This window comes from Papio anubis, chromosome 4 (genome assembly GCF_008728515.1).
Source record: "Papio anubis isolate 15944 chromosome 4, Panubis1.0, whole genome shotgun sequence".
In the NCBI taxonomy this organism is placed as follows: domain Eukaryota; kingdom Metazoa; phylum Chordata; class Mammalia; order Primates; family Cercopithecidae; genus Papio; species Papio anubis.
Window position 1 is genome coordinate 18677422 of NC_044979.1, and position 21919 is coordinate 18699340.

The 21919-nt window shown below is 46.6% G+C and overlaps 1 protein-coding gene across 8 annotated transcripts in view; it reads right to left on the reverse strand.

Annotated features, from left to right (window-relative positions):
* Positions 1–21919, reverse strand: part of TBXAS1 (thromboxane A synthase 1) — a 213263-nt gene that overhangs the window by 64605 nt on the left and 126739 nt on the right. For 7 of the 8 annotated variants that reach the window (XM_031665114.1, XM_031665111.1, XM_031665112.1 and 4 more), the window contains 4 exons: positions 18562–18650; positions 16393–16541; positions 14237–14367; positions 9625–9939 (listed from right to left, as the gene is read on the reverse strand). In XM_031665114.1, the coding sequence (XP_031520974.1) occupies positions 9625–9939; positions 14237–14367; positions 16393–16541; positions 18562–18650 (684 nt within the window). Of the gene's footprint in view, positions 1–9624; positions 9940–14236; positions 14368–16392; positions 16542–18561; positions 18651–19332; positions 19471–21919 lie in introns of all 8 variants that reach the window. The other variant, XM_017957224.3, reaches the window with a different exon arrangement.

Below are 21919 nucleotides of genomic sequence, written 5' to 3' on the forward strand. Positions count from 1 at the left end.
AAGCTCCTGACTGCCACCGCTGAGGCTCCTGGGAGCAGCTTCCCAGGCAGAGCAGGTCAGTTTCCCTACGGGTTACTGTGGGCACGGGCTTTGAGTATCTCCAGGGAATGTGGAGGAGTCCGGAGTCCTGAGTAGTGGCAGAGGAAGGTCTTGGCACCCATTCGCGGCCCAGATGACTCCTGGGAGGCACAGCCTGCCTCCCCAGAGGTATCCCCAGGATGAGGATGGGCAGATGGCCCGGATCTCTAAGATAATTTTGTGTGCATAATAATGAAATGGATAGCTAAGATCCAAGGCCCTGCCACCTGATCCAGAGTGACTGGTCACCCTGCTTTGGGAACTCCTGAGTTGTCCACTGATGGGGCACTGAAGTCCCTAGTATCCTGTGTCTTGGGAGTTGGTGCGGTGGTAGCAGTGACCACAAATCTTAACTTCCAAGATAGAGTTTTAGGTACACACCCAGAGAGGTCCCTCTTCCCAGCCTATGCTACTTTTCCTCCCTTTGCCTGATATTAGTGGTCGGGATGCTACTTCCCAGGGCCAGATGCTTCCAGAAAGGACAGGAGGTGGGTACCTAGGATACGTTTCCAAGGCCCCCTGCTGAAGCTCCTATTCCTCTAGTGAAAATAGCACAGATTCTGTTCTAGGCCACCAAAGAAATGGCATCAGGGGACATTCTCTTTGGCTACAGTACTTTGGCATGGCCTCCCACATGGCACCGGAAGCTACTGTCTACAACCAAGGGGCGTAGGGGGGTGAAGAGGGCAGGTGGAGCTCCCTGCTTCAAAGGGCTGGCCTGATGGGTCCCGTTGGATATGACAGGTCTCCAGTCTACACATATGTCCTGACAGAAAGCTCAGGTTGCCACCTTCATCTGCTTTGAAAATGACTTTAAAACAACTCAAAAGCACCCCCTAGCCTCCCACCATGGAAACAATTATTGAAGGAAATAGATGATTTGAGGCTTTATTTAGGATTAATACACTTCTAAAATGTATTAGGATTGGCTCATTCCTGCATCACTTCATCTCCCACTCAATAAAGTGAGTGCCATCACGATTATGGAATAATCGTGAAACCATGAGATTTATTAGCAGAAGGTAAACCACTGCAGAGCATGAGCATGTTAAGTGTCAGGAGGAATACATTCTTGCCACGTCTGGCACCCGTGACAGAGACACAGTACTTATGGTTCAGAATCTGGCTCCTTGTACATAGTGTGGGCCATGGACCGGTGGTATCAGCATCACCTGGGAGCCAGTTAGAAATGCAGACCCTTGGCCGGGCACTGTGGCTTATGCCTGTAATCCCAGCACTTTGGGAGGCCCAGGTGGGCAGATCACCTGAGGTCAGGAGTTCGAGACCAGCCTGGCCAACATGATGAAACCCTGTCTCTACTAAAAATACAAAAATTAGCTGGGCAGGGTGGCGTGAGCCTGTAATCCCAGCTACTCAGGAGGCTGAGGCAGGAGAATTGCTTAATCCTGGGAGGTGGAGGCTGCAGTGAGCCAAGATCGTGCCACTGCACTCCAGCCTGGGAGACAGTGAGACTCCTTCTCAAAAATAAAAAATAATAATCACAAAAAAGAAATGCAGACCCTCAGGCTCGTCCCAGATCTGCTAAATCAAAATCTGCAGATTTAATGACTCCCGGGTGGTTCCCATGCACGTTAAACTTTGTGATGCTCTACCCAAGGGCCGTTGCCGCAGCCCGTTGCCATTTTTCTGACGCTGCAGTGTCGCTGTTCTTTGTTTCAGATTTCAACATTAGGGCTGTAAGGCGTTCTCTGTTTTGCCTCTTCCCTTGTCCCTGTGGCTTCGTGCTGTTGTCCTGTTGTGCTGTTATGGGGTCTGTCAGAAGGCAGAGACTCCGCAGCACCTCTGACCTCTGTGTGGCTGGGGGACTGAACTGATGGGGAACTCCTGAACTTACTCCTCGACAACTGTGGGTAGCCCGACCCCAGCAGACCTGGACACAGGGGAGGAAACCTTCCCCATGGGGAAAATCCCATTTCTAGTTTTTTGCTTGATCTCAAAGTCAACCATGCCCTACTCCCTGGGTGAGATCCACATGGGGAGACTTTTTTTTTTCACATAGTGAGGATGCATTTGTGTTAAGCTATTCACTTTTTTTCCTGTCCAACCTTTCCTCTGTGACAAAGGATGTGTACTCATGAAAAAGCTAGTTGGGGGTAAAATGGCTATTTTTTTATTTGTAAGCACATAATATGCTTTTCTTCTTGGAGATCCTCTGACTGCTTCAAGGAAACAATCCTCAACCTTGCTCACATAGCAGCATGAGCTAATCAGCTGAAATAACCAGGACAGAATGTTCTTTTATCCTTAAGAGAAAAAGAAAGAGTAAGTTGTATTTTAATTAGATATTTATAATGGTTACAAAGCAGCTCTTCAAGAGAAGTTTTAAGAATTTGGCCTTCCTTCTAAGGCATAACTGTGCTCAAATTATCCTAAAGAGAGGCTGTATATCAATCCAATCCAGTTTGTGATAAATTTACAACTGGGTTCTGCACAGCAGATTTATAACAACAATTAAGCAGAAGGAAAATGGGTCATAAATTTTGGCTGGCACAGTCCGGCACCAAAGAGAAGAAAAGAGAATGGTTTAGCCAGATCAAAAGTCAATAATTTCAGCATAGAACACTAAAGCTATAGAAGACACAATTTATATGAAAAGAAGTTGCGTTTTTTCCTCTCTCATCCTTTCCAAAATTACATGAGAACACAATGAAGCATCCATATAACAAAGGTCTCTTTAAATAAATGGTGTGGTTTTTTCAGCTTTACGAGTGGTACAAATGGTACAAACCTTTTCCCACTCTTCCACTATTGAATTTACTGAACGCACCTCCTTTTCCATAGACCAAGGCAACATGGGAAAACAGAGACTTCTCCAAGAGACTGGGGGACTTGAGAAAGATTTTAAACTGAATTTTGATGGTGGGACAAGAGAAGGGGAGGCCAGATAAAATCCCCAAACAAGATGATTTGAAAGAAAACACATGTGGCCCAGAAAGAATTAGTCTGGGGGCATGAATTAAAAAGTGGATTGAAGCCGGGCGTGGTGGCTCACGCCTGTAATTCCAGCACTTTGGGAGGCTGAGGCAGGCGGATCACTTAAGACCAGGAGTTCCAGACCAGACTGACCAACATAGCAAAATCCCATCTCTACTAAAAACACAAAAATTAGCCGGGTGTGGTGGCACGCGCCTGTAATTCCAGCTACTCGGGAGGCTGAGGCAGGAGAATCACTTGAACCAGGGAAGTGGAGGTTGCAATGAGCCAGGATTGTGCCATTGTACTCCAGCCTGGGCAACAGAACGAGACTGTCTCAAAAACAAAACAAAATGAAACCAAACAAAAACAAACAAAAAAGTGGATTGTAACTGTTTTAGAAGCTGGAAGCAAAATCTATATCCTGAAAGGAGAAATGCAGTCAAGGCTCTACGGGATGAGAGATGGGATGTTGCCAGACAGCATACGCAGAGGCAAATCCCCGATAGTGAAGAAGACCTTTGAGTATCCTTATATGCGCCAGGGGTTTAGAACTGCTAACAGTAGAGAATCTGAATTATTGACTTTCATGCCTGACATTTTCACTTCTCAAATGGTGAAGGATGCAATAAGGCAAAACTGCTGAGCTGGACCGACTGGCCCTGCAGAAATCACAGGAAACTTGGGATGAGGTGGCCATATGATTTGCAAGAAATAGGCAAGAGCAGGCTGTTCCAGACACTGCCGGACTTATACCTTCTAATTTGGCAAACTGGATTTTAAAAGTTCAGAGGGAAGGTGAGCATGATCACATAACAGGACATTGAGAAGTGAGAGCTTCTAATCTAGGGGCCACGGATTCTATGTACATGGGTGGGCAAACACACTGTTTCCTGGCTACCCAGAAGCCATTTACCCCACTTTTCGTAAGAGTGATTTGGGGACCCACCTCTCCTCCACTCTAGAGCTCAGTGGTTCGGGTAAGGCCTCACCTAGCCACCAACTCCAGGGATGGGGCACACGACCCAGGTCTAAGCCAATCAGGGGATCATATTCCCTTGGGGTCCAGGGATTGGTTGAGGGGTGGGTGCATGACCCTCTCGAGGTCACTGAGATGCCAGGAGGCTTTTGCTGAGACTTCCAGGAAAGAGACTCTTGCTTCTTCCTGTTGAACTTGAACCTGCTCTCTCCTACCCCCATCCTCAGCCTATAAAGACACTAGAATGATTCAAAGAAAACTTAGAGCAAGGAGTCATTGGCCTAGGGAAGAGGATCCTCCCCAATCCCAAGCCGAGGAAGGGGGTCTTCAGCAGAGCCACTCATAGAGGTGGGGCATTCTCCTTGGCCACCTGCTCATGCAGCAGAATTGCTGATGTGCCCTCTTTACCTATTAGAGCAAAGGATAAGTACTTGGAGAGACATGGCAGGGCGGAGGGAGGAAGAGAAAGGCAGAAGGTGGCCACTGTGGGTGTGGCCCAGTTGTGTGTTTCTCATGGGCCGGTTGGACACTGGGAAAGGCATAGAAGCTGGAGCCATCTAGCTGGTAACCTGCCCAAGATTCCCCACCAAGCAGCCTTGGGGCAGGAGCTGGTGGTAGGAGCTGGAGCCTGTCTTCCTGGCAGGGAATTATGCAGTGAGGACGTCAGACCTGGGAGCCCTCTGAATACGTCTTCCATCTACCCCACTAGAGGTCCCCTGGGGAAGGCACTGAGGGCAGCCCCAGGTAGGCAGGATTTGGGGATCCGTTCACAGGCCCCACTCCTGTAGGAGAAAGGGAACCAGCAGGGGTGGGGGAGGAATAGAAGGAAGGGGAAGAAACAGACCACTCCTCCCCAGGGCAGTGTCCTCAGGCCACAGGTCAGCCTGAGCTACGAGAACAGAAGAGCACTGGTTGGATTTGAGACTGAAGTTTTCATCTGGGTCAGACTGGCCTGGACTTTTTAATGCCCCCCAAAATGACCAGAAATCATTGAGATCTGTCCAAGGTATCATCATGGACAGGGAAAGGAGATTCATCAGAGCACATTTAAAGGAAAAAAGTGAAACAAAACAAAACAAAACAAAAAAAACACTGAATGGTTTTAAGTAGGTACCTCACTGAGTTCAGACTGTTCAGAACACTGGTTACACAGCTGTCTTGAGACCCCTAGGGGAGATCTGCCTGAGAAGGGAGTATGCCCAGAGAAATTGGAGCTGAGAGATGGGGAGAGAGAACAACCTGGACAGGGCTTGAGCCCCTGAATCAAGCCATACCTGAAGGCAGCTCTGCCCTCTGGACTTTTCAGTTATAGAGGTCAGTAAGCTCCCTGAGACAATCTGGGCTGAATTTTCTATCACTGTCCACAGAAGAGTCTGAACTGATGCCATACACATATCTGCTCTTTCTTGGAGGAAAGGATGTAGCTCTCATCAGATTCCCATGGTGCATTGCTATGAAAGAAATTGCTCGGGGAGAAGAAACTCTAGAGCTCAAATTAAGCAATCTCATTGACAAATACAAGGGAAGGCCATCTAATGAGGCATGGGGATGCTCTACAGGGATGTCACAGAAGAGCTAGACCAGAACACCCTCGTGCGTAGGGCTGGAGCCCCAGAGTCTGGCATTAACTGGCACTCAAGAAATATTTGTTGAATGGAAACCAGCAGGAAAATTATAACAAGTCATACTTTACATGCAAATTTTCAGGAATATTTTCAGGAAAATATCTAATGTGTGAACATCTAATCTGCATTTCCATGTCCTGACAGATGGCCCATATTAACAGAGCTCTGATTATAGTAAAAAAAAAAAAAAAAAAAAAAAAAAAAATTAAAAAAATAAAAGAAGGAAAGAAAGAAAAGAAAAAAAGAAAACCTACCAATATTCATTGAGTGGGTGCCATGTGCAAGGCTATGCAAAGCAACATTATTGTGACTACCAAATGTATGTTTTGAAAAAGACAGCTGTAGATATTCCCATTTTTCAGAGACTCCTCCCCAACAACCAGCTATTACATACAGGAAGAAAATCACATTGGGGCTTGCATGGCTTAGGAGGGCTTTGAACCCTGCTTTTTTTCTTGGAAGAGGGATCTGAGCCCTTGAGAATCTAAGGCTGTCTTCTCAAAGTGGAACCAGGGACCACCTGTATCAGAATCACTGGAAACATTCACTTAAAACGTGGGTTCCTCAGGAGGCAGAGGTTGCTGTGAGCCAGGATTGCACCACTGCACTCCAGCCTGGACGAGAGAGCGAGACTCCATCTCAAAAAAATAAAAATAAAACGCGGGTTCCTGGGCCCCAGCCCAGACTTATGGAATTGGAACCCCTGAGGTCAGGACCCTGGAATGTCCATTCTAAGCAATCTTCCCTTATGGTTTTATGCACACTAAACTCAAAAATTTGACCTGCTGTAATCTGTTTATTTGACCAAGGGCTCTCAGTGCCTTGCAACATTCTGTACAGCCCCATAATAACATGTGGGTCTCTTTTATTTTATTTTATTTTTGAGATGGAGTTTCTTTCTTATTGCCCAGGCTGGAGTGCAATGGCACAATCTTCACTCACTGCAATCTCTGCCTCCCTGGTTCAAGTGATTCTCCTGCCTCAGCCTCCTGAGTAGCTGGGATTACAGGCATGTGCCACCACGCCCAGCTAATTTTATATTTTTAGTAGAGATGGGGTTTTACTGTGTTGGTCAGGCTGGTCTCGAATTCCTGACCTCAGGTGATCCACCCACCTTGACCTCCCAAAGTGCTGGGATTATAGCCTTGAGCCACTGCGCGTGGCCTAACATGTGGTCCTCTGGGAGGAAAAGCCCTGCTCCTAGGCTGGGGGCATTGAAGGAGGCCAGGGTGTGGTGAGACAACACCCTCCTTGAGGTCATGGCCAGTGAAGGCCGTGCCAGAGGTAAAGGGTGCATGCGTGAGGGCTTTTGAATGGAAACACTTGCTGTGTCCTCCTGGCAGATTGACATAACTGGATGTGACTATGGTTATAGCTGGTGGGACTGACTCCTGTGGTCCCGTGGCTCTCTAAATGACACCACACATTCTAGACCTGATTATCTGCTGCCTTCTACTGCCCTGCAGGCCTGTGTTTGGAAGGAAGATATTGTTTCATAGACATAACATTGCTTCTCAATTGGTGATTGAATTCCTGCAAGATGAGGATCTGACTTCTGTCTCTTAGAGCTTCTGCCCCCTCTCCTAGCCTCTGCCGTGTCTACTACACTGCTGGACACTCATTAGATGCTTCAAAGCCCTTAATTTGAAGTGCTTTCTGGTTTACTGAGACCAGAGTGCTGGGCTTCCCTCCAATGCCTTCCTGGGACAGCATGCTAAGCTTCCTTTGAGAAGTCACCTTCCTGAGTTCTCAGTCATTGACTTGAGCATGATTGACCTAGGGCTGGAGTCTGAGCCTGTCAGGGACCCCATTCCCCTTGCTGCAGAGGAGTTGGTTCAAGAATGGGCAGCGGGCCGGGTGCGGTGGCTCACGCCTGTAATCCCAGCACTTTGGGAGGCCGAGGCAGGTGGATCACCTGAGATCGGGAGTTCGAGACCAGCCTGACTAACATGGTGAAACCCCGTCTCTACTAAAAATACAAAATTAGCCAGTTGTGGTGGTACATGTCTGTAATGCCAGCTACTCGGAAGGCTGAGGCAGAATTGCTTGAACCCAGGAGGTGGGGGTTACAGTGAGCCCAGATTGTGCCATTGCCCTCCAGCCTCGGCAACAAGAGTGAAACTTCACCTCAAAAAAAAAAAAAAAAAAAAGGGCAGCAACCTAAGCATTCTCATCAGGGTGACTCTGTCTGGGAATTTTAAGCCACACACCCTCTCTTCTCCATTGGTTACAAGCAAGGAAGTGTGTAGTCCCAGACACTCTTGACAGGCTTCTTGGGGCTTTGAGAGGACAGCATGACGGAGTATGGGGCCAATATAAGAGAGCACAGCCAAGAACTGGGGAGACAGAAACGGACCTGTGCACAGTCTGAGACCTAGACAGAGATTCGCCTGGAGCCGTATCTATTCCTGAGCTGCTCAATTAAATGTACTCAGAAATACACATTTATGAGTCTTTTTGTTTGTTTTTACTTTTGTTTTTGTTTTGCTTAAATCAGTTGGGTTGGGGTTCTGTTATCTGCAACTAAATGCATCCTAATAGATTGCCTCCCTTCAAGCTCGTTTTACTTCTTTTGCGCTAATGCCCCCTAGTCACCGTTGGTCCCTCCCTCTCCCCTTTCCTCAATTTAAGAACAAATACATAAACCACTGCATATAAAACAGAATAAGATGGGTTGCAGGGTTATTTGGATTCATGACTTGTTGAGATTCCATGCCCAAAGAATATTGATTAATGGATCAATGTCAATCTGGAGGGAAGTCTTGTCCTGTTCAACATTTTAATCAATGACTTGGATGAAATAGGAGACATGCTTAGTAAGTCTCAGATGACACGAGGCTGGAGGAATTGCTAATACAACAGATGGCAGAATCAAGATTCAAAATTATTTTGACTGACTTGAACAGTAATAAGGATAAATATAAACTCTTGCGTCTAGGCTCAATAAATCAATTGTGTAAGCAGGGTTTGGAAAGGCCCAGCGTGGCAGTTGTTATAACTACTTAGAACTTGAAGTTGACCATAAGCTAATGTTGAGCCTAAAGTTAAGACAATTAATTAGTAACACAGTGAATGCAGTTTTCAAATATTAAAAAACTGCTGTGAAGAAAAGACACTGACTTTGCCTTTACTTCCCCAGTAGAAGAAAAAAGCAGAATTTCCTGGGAAGTGGTTTTCAGTTCATCGTGTGAAACATTTTTTAATGGTTCCAGTAACAGAACAGACCACCTTCCAAAACTGTGAATGTAATAGCAATTATATCAAAATGTAATAGCAATCATATCAGAATGTAATAGAAAGCATTCCATTGTGGTGGTCTTCCTTTTAAAGCACAGGTTTAAAAAATGAATCTCTTTAACAACTCACGAGCCAAAGTTATACACACACAAGCATCCAGAGGAAAAAATGAGGTGATAAAGTAGTCTTGCCCAGCGCCCTCATTATATCTGCTACAAGAGATAAAGAGGGGCCTCATCTAGAAGAAATGCCCAGAATCTGGCCTGGGCGCTGACGGGCCCCATCTTCCCTTATTCCATTTGTGAGCCTCCTCCTCAGCTTCCAGTCTTCAGTCCAGCTTCAGCTTGGCCTGTCCTTTTGTCCACTCCTGCCTTCCAGCTTAGCTCTCTTTTCTGGCTCACACCTGCGTCCCTCTGTTTGGCAGCTCCAAGTCAGATATTGGGAAGCCATAACTCCTTTCCGAACCCTGCCCTTTGGGCCTGACTCCTTCCTGAGCTTCCACAGCTTCCTCCAGCCAGGCCTGGCTTCGTGGACTACCCCAGACAGCGAAGGTGCACACACAATTTGTCTTTTTGTTGTGACTGTCGTTCTCAACATTCCATTTCACTTGCTAACCCGGAGAGCGGGAGAAGCCGAACAATGACCCTATTTCATCTTATAAGCTTAGAATGTGATATTAGCAAGTTATTAAAAATAAGTTTCACTTCCACAAACACAAAATCAATTGTTCTACGGATATCCCATGGGTAACTGGACCCAACTTGTACTCACGTGTTTCTCCTTAAAAAGGTCCACCTCTCTCAGAAGCTTCTCTTGGCAGTCAGGGTTGGTGGCCAGTAGGTAGGTGGCAAAAGAAAGTGTGTTGGTGACGATTTCATAGCCAGCGATGAGGAAGATGAAGGCCTGGCCCACAATCTCATCCACAGTCAAAGGCCTGGCCATGGGCCTGGCCTGGTGTTGCCGGGAAGGGTTCGGTTTGCACCGGGTAGAGGAGAAGACATCTCTGACCATGTCAAAGTCTTGCACGCCCACGGGACTTGCAGAATGTCGGGCATCCAGGACCATTTGGAGGAAGTCCCTGCGCCTCTAAGGGACAAAAGGAGGAAAATGCACATTTTGACCTTACAGTCATGCAAAGTGAGGCTTCCTGGAGAACGAAAGAGGAAGATAGATGGGCGTAGCTTTTGAACAGCTCAGTAGGAACAAGGTTCCTCATTGCTGGGTTATCTGGGACGGTGAGAACCTGGAAGCCACCTGAATGTCCCTTAGTATAGCACCGGTCAGGCAGGTTCTGGGGCACTGAAGAGCAGCCTGGGCTGCTGCCCTGAGCAAGGCAGAGGCCATTCTATCTGGGCTAATTTGAAAGTCATTGAACCACTTTGGTAAGTAAAACAAAGCAGGTCATGGAACAGTATGCACAGTGGCTCTCGTTTCTGCAAAAACAGCAAATGTACTAAATATATCATCACCTGTATCAGTCTATGCATAGACAGTTCTAGGAATGCCCCCACCCAACAGTTCATCATGAGCTGGAGGAGGCGGGAAACCAGAAGGGGGCTTATATTTTTTACTTTATGCATTTTGGTACTGTTGGTTGGTGGTTGGTTTTCCAACAATAAAACAATGAAAACATCACATAGATTTAAAACAAAGCATATGCTGTACTGCTCGCTTATGTGCAGCTTAGAACTTAGATGGGCAGCCACCAGGTTTGCTCACACAGTAGAAAGTTAACAGAAGTGGGGGCAAGGGGAGGGGACTAGTTTGGCGGTGCCTGTCTTCAAGGTCTCCAGGCTTTGCCTTCTTCATCCCCTAGCCTTCATATCAGATCTTCACATCGGTTCCCTCTTTTTCTCAGTAATCCCCTACCCCCATTTAAGTAGTTAGAGCTTTCTTTCCATTTTCCCTACCTTCTTTATCAGTCATTTGCATATTCTTCATATTTTCACTATTACTCATTGTAACAATAGGAGTGTTTCTATATCGCCTGTGTTAACAGAGCCTATTCCTAGAACATCCCTTCTTTGAAATTCTCTTTAACGTCATGAAAGACAGCCAACACATTTCCGTTTTCTGAAGTTTATGGGACTAAAATGGCAAAAGGAGAGCATCAGAATCACCAACAGAAAAATATTAGAATTTCATTCAAAGTACTGTGCTAGTTGCAGCATTTTCTCAATTCATTGGCCTCTGAATTTTGATTGCATTAATAATCTATGCCACACACATGAGTGTCTGATTCCATCTTTTTTTTTTTTTTTTTTTGAGTCTTGCTCTGTCACCCAGGCTGGAGTGCAATGATATGATCTTGGCTCACTGCAAACTCTGCCTCCCAGGTTCAAGTGATCTTCCTGCCTCAGCCTCCTGAGTAGCTGGGATTACAGGCGTGCACCACCACGCCTGGCTAATTTTTGTATTTTTAGTAGAGGAGGGGTTTCACCATGTTGGTCAGGCTGGTCTCGAACTCCTGACCTCAGGTGATCTGCCCGCCTTGGCTTTCTGATGATTTCATCTTTTAAGATTGTTGTTGTTTCTTGTGTGTTTGCTTTTTCTCCTCCATAAGATTATAAGCAATTCCAGGGCAGGTCCCCACCCTCAACCCCTGACACCATGCCTAGTTTTGTGCTGAGCACATGTTAGATGTGCAGTCCATGACTCAACAGATAAAAACGTAATGCAGTGCATGCATTTGGAGGATGAGTGTGTTGAGTTTGATGACAAGTGCATGCTCTTTAGAGCGGGGATCTTGGATGCTGACACTTTTGCAGCTCCACTGCGCCCCAGCCTTGTGACTTTGGAAGGTGCCTACTGGGATCATAGCAGTGCTCAAGGTTAAGACTACAGGCGCCACAGACCTTGAGTCTAAGGAAGCAAGGCCTCAGCTTCCCATCAGCTTGTAGTAGCTAAGAAAATGGTGAAGGGTCAGGGGTAGTTGGTGGCTTCATTCCACCCTGGCCCTGCTCGTTCTGATTTTCAAACGACATCCTCAAGGGCTGGCTTTCTCCAGCTTCCTTTCTGCTGCTTGGTCAATGTCTGGGTGCTGGTGTGGTCCCACTACTGGCCCTGCTTCTATGGAGCAGAGCTGGGGCAGGGTCAGGTAAGATGGCACGCAGGGGAAGTGAGCATGCTTTGCTCCCTCAGCTCTGGGACACCAGCACAGGACCCCAGAGCACCCCCAGACCTCTCAGTCAGTCCCTCTGAAACTCCTCGGGGTATGATACCGTTGTGGTCCCTGAGGCTTGGCTGTGGCTTTGCTGAGGTAGTGTAGGAGTAATGATGGGAGGGAGGGCACAGCCACCTCTGCACTGGGTATTTTTCCACGGGCAAAACTGCAACCAGCATCCTTTCCTCTTATCCCAGCCCAGACAGGCTGCTAAAGGGCTGTCAGAGTCTTGCAGAAATCTGTCTTAACCTCCAGCTACAGAGGCCAGAGGAAAGGCCACTCTCTAAGGCCCGTGCGCTGGAGAGGAACATTAGTATAGATGGGTTTCTTTTATTCACACTGCATCAGGGAGGCTATCTGAACACTGCCCACTGAGGACTGAAACGGTGCTGGTTTATGGTCCTATCCAAGGAAAATACGCACCCTGATAGATGTAGGTGTCTAATCCACCCATCGGCTAGAGCTTAGAAAAATATTTACCTTTTAACATCTGTGCCGCATTTTCACTGCGCAAACACACATCTGCTTGATGGAATGTATACAGACTTTAGATGGTTTTAAAGCAAGTTTTCTTAGTAACCGTATAGCTCTGTCTTGACATGGCTGTCCTGGATTTGTGGTTGGGAGGCTTTTCTCAGATCAGCTCATTGTTTGAAACAAATGGCACTAGAGTTTATAAAAGGAAAAGCTCTAGGCAATCCCAGTAATTGGATCTTTAATAACCTCTCACCTCTTAGTAAGTCATTCGGTGCAACAGTTTTAAATTTTTTAGCCTGATTCCACAGCCAGGCTAGGGATGCGTGTGTGTGTGTGTGTGTGTGTGTGTGTCTGTGTGTGTGTGTCTGTGTGTGTGTCTGTGTGCGTGTGTCTGTGTGTGTGTGTGCGTGTGTCTGTGTGTGTGTGTGCATGTGTCTGTGTGTGTGCGTGTGTCTGTGTGTGTGTGTGCGTGCGTGTGTGTGCGTGTCTGTGTGTGTGTGTCTGTGTGTGTGTGTGTCTGTGTGTGTGTGTGTGCGTGCGTGTGTGTGTGTGTGTGTGTGTGAGAACACTCTCAAAAGGTGGCCCTTCGTAGCGATGTTGAAGGTTGAAAATGGTTATTTCTTTATCCCTCCTCCCCCGGCTCCATCCTCATTCTGCGGAGACACATGAACCTGGATCAAAATGTTCTGTCCTTTTAGGCCTCAGAGCCGGGCCAGGGATGCCAGTTAAGCTGCTTCTTCCCACACCTCCAAGGACATGCGAGTTGAGTTCACAGTGGTGTGGGCCGAGGGGGCTGCAAGCTTGCCTATACCTTCCCATGCCTTCTGGATCTAGACACGTTTGCTGCACAGTTCTCAGGGTGTGAAGCTGCACAGGACACGGTTGCTGCCCAAGGCTGCCCAGTGTATCAAGCCACTAATTGACCCGTGATTTCATTCCAGGCCAATGCCTTCACAATTGGACCTCACCAATTCCTCCGAGCCATCCAGTCTTTGAGACAACCCTTTTCAAGTTGCATCTTGCACAAGTCAGCTAAGGAAAAGCCATTTCAGCCCTGTTTTTCCTTTTTAGTAACTTTCTTTAATGCGACAAGGGCTTTAAAGCCCAGATTTACACATGCATACGCATATCCAGTATTGAAATGCCTTTCTTCCCACTGAAAACTCCTCTTTCTATTTTAACCAAGTTCAATCAACAAATATTTACTTGATTCCTACTATGTGCCATGCATAGTGTAAATCTGCAAGGAGGAAAGAAAATGCTAGGTCTCACACGAATCGTGTGGGGTTGACTGACAGTTGCTGAACTCTCTAATAAGCATGCTGTTCATGCTGGAACATGAAAACCCATCTTGCTGGGTTTTCAATATAAAGAATGTGCTCATGAAAATTGCATGTGGGCACATTTACCCAGAAAATTCTTCTGGGCTGCTCTAACCTGTGCTTAGGGTGATGCTTGCATTAGAGAGAGAGTTTTGGGGGCGGCTTTAATTCTACCTGTCTGTGTCAAAGGACGTACACATTGCTCTAGGCTCCTCTCTGCCGTCCCACCCTCCCTTTCTTGTCTGACCTTCTTCAACCTTCCTCTGTTCTCTCCACTGTCCCTGGAAGTTGTAAGTGGTGGATTGCTGAAGGACAGCACGGTGTGATGTGCGGGGCTGAGAGGGAAGGGAAAGAACCGAGACAGTGATGCCAAAGTCAGCTCCATTCCATTTCGAGGCTGTGTCCTATTAAAATACGTTACCTCTTCGGCAGCTTGCTGGTCCCGCAAGGCAATCACATTCCTAATGAGTTTGTTAAAAAAGCCGTTCAGTTCATCTCGGTTCTTATTGGGCAAAATCCGGGCCAGTGGGACCATTATGGATGGAAATGATACTTGAAAGAGAAAAACAAAAGTGGCATTGAAAAGGGGGTGATAATAAACCAGGGCCATTAGACGCCTGTTCCTGGGAAGAGAAAGCGGGCCTGGAATCGGAGCCGTTTTTGAGTCCTGCCCTCCCCGCCGCACTGCTGCTTCTGAGAGCAGGGCGATGTCTCACTCCCTCTCGGTACTCCTCACCATTCCTGGCACATAGTAAGCACTCAATAAACATCTGTGCAATTAATCGAGTCTGCACTTCCATCTGGCCCTCAAGAGGTCAAGTTCACCCTTACAAATTAATGTTTCAGGTCCCGGGGATGGAGCTTAAGGTCTTCGTACTTCATCAAGAGAGAAAGGATTACAGGCTGTTTCAAGCCTTAGCAAGTGGTGGAAGCTGATTTACTTTTTACAAACTTTCTGGTCATTTGCATTTTTTTTCTTGTGGATAATTGTCCCCAGAACGACCTCCTGAATTGTTCCCAAGAGCTGCCACTGCAGCTGCTGACAAGGATACTGGCTGTTGCTGCGGTGGGTCCCTCCCTTGCCGGCCCCTGGGTGCAGCGTGGGCCCCCTTGCTGCCATGTGCTGGGGACTGGGCTGCCAGGGTCAGGGACGCTTCATCTGCTCTGGAGAGGGGCACTGGCTGGGTTCAGCTTCTCAGTTTCCATGGTGGATTCACCCTGCACCAGGCTCTATGGGGGCTGGGCTGGGGAGAACATCTCCAGACACACATGCTCTCAGAATGCACGGGCCTGTTTTCAAGAGCCAGAGTCCGAACCAATGCGATACAGCAGCAGGAGGGCCCTGCAGAGGCAGAGAGGTGGAATAGAAAGGATGGCACAACTGAGCCACCTGCCCCACGGGCCTGGGCCATGGTTGAGGCACAAGGTGCAGATGCAGCCTGGGCTGCCTCCAGGAGCGGTGGAAAGGGTGAAGGAAGAGACTGCTGGACACTCAGAGTGACTCTGCCCACGATTTCAGGGTGGAGCCAGTGGGGTGACAGGGGCTCCAGTGGACATTGGCTCAGAAATGGGAATGAAACTGGTCAAGGAATGAATGGAATTTACCAGCCCAGCAGAATGGTTAGAAATCATGGCAATAATCAATACCAATCATAACACGTCAATGCTCCTATAAAGGCAAGAAGACGCTAGAATTGGCCAGAGGGCAAAAATCTCACTTCTACAATAAAAATAAAATAAGGCCCAGTGCGATGGCTCACGCTTGTAATCCCAGCACTTTGGGAGGCCGAGGTGGACGGATCACCTGAGGTCGGGAGTTTGAGACCAGCCTGACCAACATGGAGAAACCCTGTCTCTACTAAAAATATAAAATTAGCTGGTTGTGATGCTGCATGCCTGTAATCCTAGCTACTCAGGAGGCTGAGGCAGGAGAATCGCTTGAACCCAGGAGGTGGAGGTTGCAGTGAGCCAAGATCGTGCCACTGCACTCCAGCCTGGGTAACAAGAGCGAAACTCCATCTAAAAAAAAAAAGTAGTAAAAAATAAAATAAAATAAATAGACCAGTCCCCATGCATTGGGTAACCTACTCCCTCATCCGCCACGCAGGATTTCTGTGTATTGGGCTTCAAGTGGAGAAGTCTTGTGAAGAGGATTTTGTTGGAGGAAAGAAAGATGCCCTAGGAAATGAAAGGCTTTGGGTTCCAGTCTCAGCTCGGCCTTTCTAGGCCTGTTTCTCACCTGAGAAATAGGGACAAGAAGATTTTTCTCATAGGGTGATTACTAGGACTAAGTGAGGCAACGCACACCCAGTGCCTAACACGGTGCGTCCCCACTGTTCTCACCATGGCGGTGGACCACTTACCACCAATGCCAGGGCTACAGCACTGGGAATAAGTGGCTCTAGGCGGGTGGCAAGAGGAACCCGGTGGCTCCATAAGACAAAGCCTCTGCAGGGGAACACCCCGAGTGCCCTTTCCCAGTGGCGGGGACAGAGCCCCAAAAGCCGCCCCAGCTGTCACAGGGTCTGCCCGACTTGCTGGAGTCATCGCAGCGTCCCGGGCTGCAGCTGCACTTACAGAGTAAAACCAGGATAGGTCTGGGGATGCAGAATTCGAAGAAACGCTTGCAGTGTTTCACAAAGGGATCCTCAGGGGCCTGCTGGGAGTCCACCGGGGTGCCGAAGGCGACGCTGGCAACCACATCTGTGGTGTAATTGCAGTAGCACCTACAGGAGATGGGAACACAGGGATTTGAAAGGACTCTGGCAGGGGCTACCCGCAATGCCCCACTCCAGAGGAGGAGGGCCTGAATTGCCTACACTGGCTCGCCCAGCCCTGCAGATGTACCCGGAAGGAAGAGGAGCTTCTGCAGATCTGTGGTGAGGTGGAGGGAGAGGGGCTCCTGGATGGGGCACTCTTAGCAGTGACGGCAGAGCGCGGGAGGAGACAGGAAGACCTGGTAGCCAGCTCATCTAAACAAAGACCTGGGAGGGGAGGAGGGCACCGCCTCTTCCACCTTCGAGTTTCAGGCAGCCGCGGTCAACCAGAACACAGCCAAGTACTAAGAAGGACACTTTACATTTTCCTCCCTAGGAAGGAGAGCAGACAGGTGACCGAACGCCTACATGCTGTACTCAAAGCTCTGCACAGCCCAGCTCAGGCCAGAATCTAATGATTACTTGATAGACATCAAATTGTCATTGATGAATTAACAACCTAATTATCCAGCTTTATTAACTTTGTCTCCCTCTTCCTCTTAATGATTTTACAGTTTTCTTAATAGCAACAAACAAAAAGCAAGGGCTCTTAGCACTCAAATAAATACGGGGCCAACTTTAAGGCAGGCTTCATGAACATCTGTATATTATTACATAAAACATACATTGCACTTTAGAAACAAACAGAAGGAAAAGTGTCTGGCAGGAGCGCCAGAAAATGTAACCTCTTAGGCTATGGGAAAGCTGCCCCCTCAAAAGGCCATTTTAAACTCGAATGATTCCTTTTTGCTCTCTTATAGGAGTAGTCAGATTAAGTTCTTTCCCAAAAAGCTAAAAACTGGGTTATTAATATCTTTTTACAATTAAAAGGCCAATTTTTGTTCTCAGTGTAGGCACACACGTAACTCTTCTTGTACATAAGTTCTATAACCACTAACTTATCATTAAGGAATATATGACATTTCCAAATGACTTTTAAAATTTGCGCTGCTTTTATTGAAAACATTTCTACAATTGATTATACGTTTCCCTGCTCGAGTGAAAACAAGAATGAGACTGCTGAATGTGATTTCATCTGATCCTGATGGGTGAAGATTTAAGGGTCTTAAGGGTTATTTACTTTGCTTTTATAGCTGATGAGGCCACCTTATCTTTAACCAACTCATGCATCCTATAATAATCAGAGAGAATGTGGACGAAAAGACCGTGTAAACTGGTGCAATACCAGTGTTGGTGATGATTATGTTATTATTTGATTAGCAATGATAATAATGAGTCAATTTCTGGATGATTCACCATCCCACTTTATTCTTTATCTGCTGTAAGCCATGATTTGGCATAAAATGACCAAAGCAAAGGTGGCCAAATCTTTTGGCTTGCCTGGGCCACATTGGAAGAAGGAGAATTGTCTTGGGCCACACATAAAATACCGTAACACTAACGATAGCTGATGAGAAAAAAAAACTGCAAAAAAATCTCACAATGTTTAAGAAAGTTTATAAATTTGTGTTGGGCCACATTCAGTGCCATCCTGGGCTGCTTGTGGTCTGCGGGCTGTGGGTTGGACAAACTTAGACTAAAGGTGTTTATTTAAGATAGAAACCTTTTAGTTACAAAATGATGAAAAGCCAGATAATCAGTTATTTAAATTTGGTGTCCACCACTAAGTCATGGCTTCTGGGCTGAGGTGCATCACAGTTTTTCTTGAAGTGAAAATGCTTGAACTTACCCCGCCCCCGTCCCTGTCCTTTGGCGCAGGCCTGTCCTGCCTGTTCCTGGGTCTGTGGAGGTCAGAGGGTGGATCCATCCACAGGTTCAACAGGGCGCACATCCCCTGGCTCTGCTCACATTTCTTTCCCATGTTAAGTGGGATTCTTTTCTGTTTATTAATCAGTCCATCCATGCTTTTATGAGCTTCTAGCGTTTCCACTGTTTGCTAGTCCCAAGGTAATTGTCCAGCAATTATGGACAGTTACAAGAAGCAGTGATTCAAAAACTCGATTTCTCATCTGTAATGCAGCAGCCTTACCTCTGGATGTCAAATGCGTCCCCAGATTCTGCATAGCGTTTTAAATGAGCCAGGAGAAGGTCGCAGGCTTGGCTGATGAGGGGAGTCATCTGATAATGGATAACAAAGGTGTAATTAGGGCACCATGCCGGGAGTACACCTAAATTGGCTGCAGATGAAGAGGTTATATGTGGTGCTTTCTGGGAAAATGAACACTGTTTGGAAGATATTTTTCACACAGCTAAGATTCAAGAGGAAGATCCTAAAATTTGCAAATATTCATGAAATACAATAGCTCTAAATGTCTATTTTAGCTTAAGCATTTTTTATCTTTGGAAGCAAAAAAGAAGAACAGATTTACAGTGAATACGGTGAAATAATTTTGAAAATGGAGTTATTAAGTGCTTAGACAAAACTGAGAATCAGTGCTCAGTTTCATGACATTGGGTTCGCATTAGCGAGCAAAGAAAGCCTAATCCATATGCCCTATCCCTGGAATTACCCGAGTTTACGCTTGTGTGTTCCAATTGTATTTTAGATCTTTCACTAGAATACTGAATCTTAGTATCCAAAGGAACCTAAGGTCATCCATTTCAACTTCTTATTTAACACAGAAATTATTTATAGAGCATTCCTGATGGACGGTTATTCATTTGTGCTTAAGGCACTAAGCTTTCGAATACTGGGAAAACCTTGACTTCAAGATGCCTCCTATGCCCATACAGGGCAATTGTTAGGTTTCTTTTTTTTTTAATAGGAAAATGCTTTTATGTTAGAAAATTCCTAACCTACACAGAAAGGTGGAATGGCATAATGAAGATTCACATAGATACCACTCAGCTTCAACAAACGGGTGGGCGGAATTCTTTGTGGAGCCTGCTGGCCACCCATGTGACCTTTTATTCTCTCTTGCATGATTAAAAGGCCAAGCTGAAAATACCAAGCGGCATCATTTTGTTCGGTGCCCATTGTAGAATAGCATCACAGCTAAAGCAACGTGCTCTAATACATCGTTCTGAGCATTTCTCACGAAAGACATAAAATGTAATATATGTTTAGATTTGATAATTTTGACGCTAGAATATTAAGTTCTCGAGGTCAGGGAGATTTTAGTCTGTTTCTTCATTTTTATAATCCTAGCACCTAGAACAGCGCCTGGCACATAGTAATTATTTGTTAAGTGAATGAACGAATCATTGAATCATACTGATTATGTAATACCCACTCCTTCGTCTTGAAGTCTTGAGCCACTGGGAAAAGTTATAAAGTTAATCTGCTTGTCAGAAGGTATGTTGTTGTACTGAGGCAAAATCTGACTTCGTCTAACAATCTTTTGCTGGTTTCATTTCTGTTCTCTTCTTCGTGACAGTGCTCTCAACGCTCAGACGGCAGGTACCTGTCTTATCTGCTCCCCATCTTCTCCTAGACAACTGTTCCCATCCTTTCTTTCTTTTCTCTCTTTCTCCTTCCTTCCTTCCTTCCTTCCTTCCTTCCTTCCTTCCTTCCTTCCTTCCTTCCTTCCTTCTTTCTTTCTTTCTATTTTTTTTTTCTTCAGACAGACTCTTGCTCCACTGCCCAGGCTGGAGAGCAGTGGCGTAATCCTGGCTCACTGCAACCTCTGCCTCCTGGGTTCAAACGATTCTCCTGCTTCAGCCTCCCAAGTAACTGGGATTACAGGTGTGTGCCACCACACCTGGCTAATTGTATTTCTTTCTTTTTTTTTTTTTTTTTTTAGTAGAGATGGGATTTCACCATGTTGGTCAGGCTGATCTCGACCTCCTGACCTTGTGATCCGCCCACTAAAGCCTCCCAAAGTGCTGGGATTACAGGCGTGAGCCACTGTGCCTGGCTGCCCCCATCCTTTCAATGGGGGGCTGAACCATATGGCTTGCACACACCTCTCCTGCCTTATTGCTCTCATCTTTATCAGGGTCACTCCTAAAGGTGGCCTCATAAGTGGAACACAGTATTTCAAGTGTGGACTGGTATATGGTAAATGAATCACTTCCTGAGATCTGTACCCTACATGTCAATTGCAAAGCCAGGTTTATGTTGACTTTTTTTAGAAGACAAACAATGCAGGCAAATATTGAGTTTCAGGTTAATGAAAACCACAAGGTCTTTTTCCATGGATGATAACTATGTACAATTGCTACTTCGATTTTTTAGGGCCCATTCATTAGAAAGGCATTAGTTGTCCTGCCTTGTGTTCTGAGCAGAACGATCTCTTAACTTCTCTGGAATATTCAGGTGCTTGGAGACACCTGGTAGAGTGGGACAGCTGGGTGGCTATTGACGGGATGTTGGGAGGACATGCAATTTTATAGGACCCCTCTCCTCTGCAGTTTCCTCCGAGTCAGTCCCACAGGCTCTGGGGGTAAGGAAAGAATTGTGTCACCAGGGGCCCAACTCTTCTGTTGAAGGAGTGGGTCCTGTAGATGGCGGGTGAGGGGGTCCTGTAGGTCAGAGCTGCAATGGCTGCATGAAGGCTGCCACGTGGACGCGGTAACCAAGGCAGGGGCAATGGCCTGGACAGCGCTACGGACGGCTGAACAACAGCTCAAGGAGCAGAACGTTCAGAGCATAACACACCCAAGTGGAGAGACGGCAGAGCATATGAGACGCATGAGTCCCCTGTTGCCAAGGCTCATGGAGGGAGGGCCATCTTGGGAAAATGGATTTGCTGTTCATAAAGCCACAGAGCTTGGAGCGCGGGGTATTTGAACACTATTGGGGAGCAAAAGATGTGTTCACTCATTAAAATCCCATTACCTGGCCAGGCGTGGTGGCTCATGTCTGTAATCTCAGTGCTTTCAGAGGCCAAGGCAGGCGGATCACTTGAATTCAGGAGTTCGAAACCAGCCTGGCCAACAGAGTGAAACTCCTCTCTACTACAAATATAAAAATTAGCTGGGTGTGGTGGCAGGTGCCTGTAATCCCAGCTACTCGGAGAATTGCTTGAACCCGGGAGGTGGAGGTTGCAGTGAGCCAAGATTGCATCACTACATTCCAGCCTGGGTGACAGAGAAAGACTCCATCTCAAAAAAAAAAAAAAAAAAAGAAAGAAAAGAAAAATCCCATCACCTGCAACACTGGCTATTCTTTCTTCGTTCTGTCTGAAATTTAGTAAGTGTGCCTTCTAAGCCTTCCTTCAGTTGGTCAGTCTGTAGATGGGCCCCGGTGCAGACCCTTGTGGCCCTCCACTGGACAGCTATTATAGGTAGCCACAGAATCATTCATCATCACTGTTTTTGGCTCTTGGGCTACCTTTGAGGTAAATACTCAGCCAGGCACCACTTTACTGATGAGTCAGCTGGGGAAGACTTTGTCAAATGATTTGCAGAAACAGAAATGTGATTTACCTCATCTACCTACCTGG